This window comes from Myotis brandtii, unplaced genomic scaffold, assembly GCF_000412655.1.
Source record: "Myotis brandtii unplaced genomic scaffold, ASM41265v1 scaffold112, whole genome shotgun sequence".
NCBI classification, from domain to species: domain Eukaryota; kingdom Metazoa; phylum Chordata; class Mammalia; order Chiroptera; family Vespertilionidae; genus Myotis; species Myotis brandtii.
The window spans coordinates 3,443,482-3,449,481 of record NW_005353838.1 but is presented as its reverse complement, the minus strand read 5'-3'; the positions used below and the strand labels follow the sequence as shown (position 1 = coordinate 3,449,481).

Here is a 6,000-nt window from a genome sequence, read left to right as displayed (position 1 = left end):
CGCTGTGCTCACCGGCATTTTTTTTTCCGGTTTGGGGACGCACAGCACCAGAGGAAAGGTGATGTCTCTCGAGTAAAGACTAACAACTGTGCTATGAGGGAAGGGTGAGCAACACCACTGAGCCCATTGTGTCTATTGCTGGGGATCAGGAATAGCCTTTACTTCTGACCTATCGTTACCAGCTTTCGCGTGGATCCTTCTAAAAAGTTGCAAGGCGTTGGAGGAAGTATTTGCGGGCAAGTCAGGGTCAGGTCCCTGCGGTGGATTTTCTTTTCCCACCAGCATGTTTTCAGGCCCGGGGCACAGGGTTCACCTGAGAAGCCGAGGCCTTCTAGGTGATTGGATATTTTTAGAGCGCCAAGATCCAGGGCAGGGGCTGAGCCCACGCCGGCCGAGCCGAGAGACCACGTTTATTCGTTCAGCGCTGCTGTGTGCGGGGCGCGGAGGGTGCCCGTCACTTGCGAAGGGTATCACCACTTACCCTGTACAGAACCATCTGTACTAAACTGACTGGGAATAAACTAAACCAGTTCGCAGATGGTACCTATCTCTCATTCATAGCCCCAAGGTCCCTCCTTTGGTTAAATGCCTTCCCCAAGGCTACTTCTTGGGGCAGAGCTGGAGACTTGACACGGGTATTCTAATAATTTGAGTTGCTTCCACTTTCAATGGTGGAGAGATGGGAGAATCTTGAAGATAACTTTGCTTTGTGCAGGGTTTTCTGTGTTGTGTGTGACCCAGGTGGCCTTGGGTCAGGTTGCTGTCCTGATTGCCACACAGTCGCCAATACTTGGTCTTACCGTTTTTTTCTTGTGGGCTTGGTACAGTCATAGAGAGGAGGCTGAGCGTACGTTTAGTGTTGGGTTGTTAATGTAATGAGGGGTTAAAGTTGAAAGAGTCGAAATAATGGGTATGATTGCCCCAGCTTCACTAGTACTAGAGTAGTTTTTAAATCTTTCTCAACCTAGCTTTTCTTATCTGTAAAATGCAAACGACAATATCTACCTGGCAGGTCCAGAAAATTTAATGGTATAATATATTTTGAAAGTCCTTTTTAGAATGTTGCAGAAGTATTAGATGATGTGATTTTAGTCCCAGCTTTAAAACCATTGTTTCTCAACTAGAAATATAAACATTTATGTTTTAATTATTTTTTTAAAATTGATTCTAGAGAGAGAAAGAGGGAAGGAAGGAAGGAAGGAAGGAGAGAGAGAGAAACACTGACTTGTTGTTTCCACTTATTTACACACTCATTGGGTTAGTTCTTTTTGAAAAAAATTCTTTATTGTTGAAAGTATTACATATGTCTCCTTTTTTGGGTTACTTCTTATATGAGCCCTGACCAGGCATCGAGCCCTCAACCTTGGAGTATCAGGACAGCGCTCTAACTGAGCTACCCGGCAAGGCCTATAATATATTTTTAAAACAAATTATTTTTCATAATTATCTTTAGTTCATGTATTGCTTCACCATAGCTTGTTACGTCACTTGTTGGTTTTTTTTCCATATTTTCTGATTGGACCTTAAATCATGTTACTTATTGGTTAAAACTTACTAGTATATCTAAGGTCAAAAATAAATTGTTTGAGTTACTTTGGGGCACCAGGAGAAAGGAACAAGAAATTATGCTGAAAGCAAGTATACCAGAAACTTAGCCTTCTGAATTTTTTTTTTATTATGGCTCTGAATTAATGATTACTCTTTGTAGAAACTTTAAAGGTGATATATTTATTTATTGCAGTTTTACTCTTTTTTTTTTTTTATCTTCACCTGAGGACATGCTTAGAGAGGAAGGGAGAGAGAGAAACATCGATGTAAGAGAGAAACATCTATTGGTTGCCTTCTGTATGCTCCCTGAATGGGGATCAAATCGTAAACCCAGGTATGTGCCCTGACTGGGAATCAATCCAGCAACACTTTGGTGCACAGGAAAACGCTCAACCAGCTGAGCCACTCTTTTACTTAAAAAAACACACCAGTTCTGAATTTGAGACTTTTTTACCCTGTTGCTGTTATGGTCAAATTTGAAAACTCTATCTAAATGTTAGATGTGACAACATTAAAAAAATAATTTTAAGTTATAGTTGACATGCAATATTATATTATTTTCAGGTGTACAACGTAATGTTTTGACATTTATGTGCCTTATGAAGTGATCACCGTGATAACTTTAGTACCCGTCTGCCACCGTACAAAGTTATTACAATATTATTGACTATATTTCCTAACAAACATTTTTTAAGTGGAATGCAGAAAGAAGCCTTGCTTTCTGGACATTCAGTTTTGGGTCAAACCCTACTATCTAGTTTAGACTAAGAACAACATCTCTAGTTAGTGCAAAAAAACTTGTTACTTTAATTTGAATGTTGGAATTAATTTGATATTAATCATATCAGTATAGCCATCTTAAACCAATTATTTTACAGGGTCTGTATATTGGAGTGGGGCTTGGAGTCATCATAATGGAAGCAAAAAATATGAAGGAAAAACAGTTATTTTTATACCAGCATATTGTACCTGGCTACTAGTTGTAAATGGTTTTCCTTACCCAAGAAAATTTGTGATGTGAATGAAAAAGCGCCCTTTTTCCCAGACTCATTGTTTACAAATATGCTTCGCCTAAAAGCTGCTATTTGTTCGTTCTCTTGGAGAGTGTTCCGTTTTCGACCCTTCGGTTGTGAACCATTAATTAGCCAGATGGATAAGTGTACAAATGAAGAGCAACTATTTGATCTTATTGAAGAAAACAAAGCCATAATTTCAGAAGAGGAAGTGGGATGTGCATTTAATATACTTTGGCAGTTTCAGAAGCAGAAGACTGGCTTGTTAAAAAGTGTTGAATGTATCAGAAACCATCCCCAATTTCTTACTCTTTATAATTTAACCACAAATAAAATGGAATTGATGAATGACGATAACCTGGTGAATGTGTTGTACCAGATACAACAGTAAGTAATGTATTTTTAGATTTTATAGAAATGATATTTAATTTTCTAAACATCTCTTTAAAATGGAAAACTATATTTTTTTCTTATAGTTTTTCTGATCATCTAATATTTTAAAGATATTTAGAGAATATTCTTTGATTGTGGTAATCATTTCACAATATTTGCGTCTCAAAGCATCATGTGCAACCTCAATATATACAATATTTGTTAATCATACCTCAATAAAGCTGGGAAAAAATTTAAAAAAGGAAAGAAATTACATTGTTTGCAAAGGAATCAAGCCTTCAGAAGAACTAAACTCCCTAAATCAGGGGTCCTCAAACTTTTTAAACAGGGGGCCAGTTCACTGTCCCTCAGACCGTTGGAGGGCTGGACTATAGTTTTAAAAAAAACTATGAACAAATTCCTATGCACACTGCACATATCTTATTTTGAAGTAAAAAAACAAAACGGGAACGTATTTGTGGCCCGCGGGCCGTAGTTTGAGGACCCCTGCCCTAAATAAAGGATTCAGCAGTTATATAAAGGGTAAAAAAGCACACAAAAGTTATAACTAGTCTGTTTGTTAGTCTCAGTGGTGGAAAAATAGTTTTCTCACAGGATTATCCAACCTGCAAGGGCTTTTTAAGTAGCTGCAGATGTTGATATTGCACAAAGCAGAGATAAAGTTGTTTTTATTAGGGAGTCAGCATACAGTAAAGGGGTCTAAAGCTTTACTTATTTGGGAGATATGTGTAAGAATAAAAAAGAGTGGTTCTCCCTTGTTTTTGGTGGTCTTTCTCAGATTGCGAAGTTTTTTCTCTGAGGTACATGAAGAGAATATGTGATGATGATGGGCAAAATACCAGTTTTGCTTTCTCAGTGGTCATGTTAGTTTGGAAAATGCCGAACCAGACAAAATTAAACAGATCTTTATTGCAGGACTCCTCTGAGCCATTAATATGCTAGTGTATATTTGAATTCTGAGTGGGCCTTTTCCAAACTTATTTAACCACAAAACATTGTGTTGAACATCTCACAACACTGATGTGTGTGTCAGGCACAGAAGGAGAAATGCTGCTTGGTAATTTGCCTAAAAACTGCATTTCTATGTTTCCCTCAAGTCATCTATATATATAAAAGCCTAAGCGACTGTTAACAACCGAATGACTGGAACAACCGGTCGACCAGTCACTATGACGTGCACTGACCACCAGGGGACAGATGCTCCATGCAGGAGCTGCCCCCTGGTGGTCAGTGTGCTCCCACAGCCAACCTCCCATGGCCAGCCAACTTTCTCCGGTCCCTCACCCAGGCTGGCAGGCCCTGTCTGGCAGCCGGCCGGCCCGGCCCCAATCGGGACTGGGCAAGATGGCCCCGATAGGCCCTGGTTGCTGACCAGGTCTAGGGATCCCACCCGTGCATGAATTTCGTGCAACGGGCCTCTAGTATTTTAATAAGGAAAGGATTTCAAGAGTAATGTAATTGTGTTTTCAAGATTTTTAAACAGGATGTAGTTTGATTTTGCTTCATGACTCAACCTGAAATTTGATTTTTAGGCGATAAAATAATATAGCCTATTAACATTATAAAGATGTTGAAATTGGTTAAAAAGAAAAACTTTTATACATACAATATATGATATATGTGGTTTAATTACATGTGTAAACTATCCATTGTTAGTAAAGATATACTGGAATAGGAACTCTTTTCTAAAAAATGTATTTTTATTTTAAAAAAGCTATACTGGAACAGGAACTCTTATATGTTGCTGGTAGTGTAATATGTGTTATGAACTTTATTATTTTTTTATTTAAATTTTATTTTTCAATTACAGTTTACATTCTGCATTATTTTGTGTTAGTTTCAGGTGTATAAGATAGTGGTTAGACAATCGTATACTTTACAAAGTGATTCTCCCGATATTTCAAGTGCCCGCCTGGCATCATACATAGTCATTACAATATTATTAACTACATTCCTTATGTGTACTCTACATTCCTGTAACAATTAAAAAAAATATTTTTATTGATTTCAGAGAGGAAGGGAGAGGGAAAGAGAGACAGAAACATCAATGATGAAAGAGAATCATTGATCAGCTGCCTCCTGCATGCATCCTACTGGGGATTGAGCTTGAAACCTGGGCATATGCCCTGACCAGAAGTGAACTGTGACCTCCTGGTTCTTAGGTCAATGCTCAACCACTGAGCCACACTGGTAGAGCCCATGACTATTTTGTAACTACCAATTTGTACTTCTTTTTTTTTTTTAAATTTTTAAAAATATATTGATTTTTTGCAGAGAGGAAGGGAGAGGGAAAGAGAGACAGAAACATCAATGATGAAAGAGAATCATTGATCAGCTGCCTCCTGCACATCCCCCACTGAGGATGTGCCCGCAACCAAGGTACATGCCCTTGACCGGAATTGAACCTGGGACCCTTCAGTCTGCAGGCCCACGCTCTATCCACTGAGCCAAACCGGTTTCGGCTAATTTGTACTTCTTAATCCCTTCATATTTTCATCCAGTCCCCCAACTCCCCTCCCCTCTGGTAACCACCACTCTGTTCTCTGTATCTATGAGTCTGTTTCTATGTTGTTTGTTTTTGTTCTTTAGATTCCACATATGAGTGAAATTATATGATATTTGTCTTTCTCTGACTGACTTATTTCACTTAGTATAATACTCTCTAGGTCCATCCATGCTGTATAACATGAACTTTAAAACTACCTTTTGGGGGGGGGGTGGGAACTACCCTTGGATCCAATAATTTTGCTTCTGTCATTTATCATAAAAGAGTGATCTGAGATCATATAAAGATTCTTGTACATGGAAATTCATCTCAGCATGAATTCTATCTATATAATAAAAGGCTAAGTGACTGACCGTCTGTTCATCTGACCGACTGACCAGCCGGTACATATGACACACACTGGCAATTTACAAATAAACGTTGACTCCCACACTTCTATTATAGAGAAAGGGCGAATAGCAATATTAAAATATTTTGTATTTTAATTTTGTAATACTATATTATATATACTATTTTGACATGTAATTTTTTGCAGTAATG

At 38.2% G+C, this 6,000-nt stretch overlaps 1 protein-coding gene across 2 annotated transcripts in view; it reads left to right on the top strand.

Moving 5' to 3' along the window:
- Window positions 1-6,000, top strand: part of FASTKD1 (FAST kinase domains 1) — a 29,133-nt gene continuing 23,133 nt past the window's right edge. Inside the window, exons 1-2 of one of the 2 annotated variants that reach the window (XM_014545543.1) lie at window positions 1-58; window positions 2,427-2,948. In XM_014545543.1, coding sequence (XP_014401029.1) covers window positions 2,611-2,948 — 338 coding nt within the window. In that variant the 5' untranslated portion in view covers window positions 1-58; window positions 2,427-2,610. Of the gene's footprint in view, window positions 105-2,426; window positions 2,949-6,000 lie in introns of both variants that reach the window. The other variant, XM_014545548.1, reaches the window with a different exon arrangement.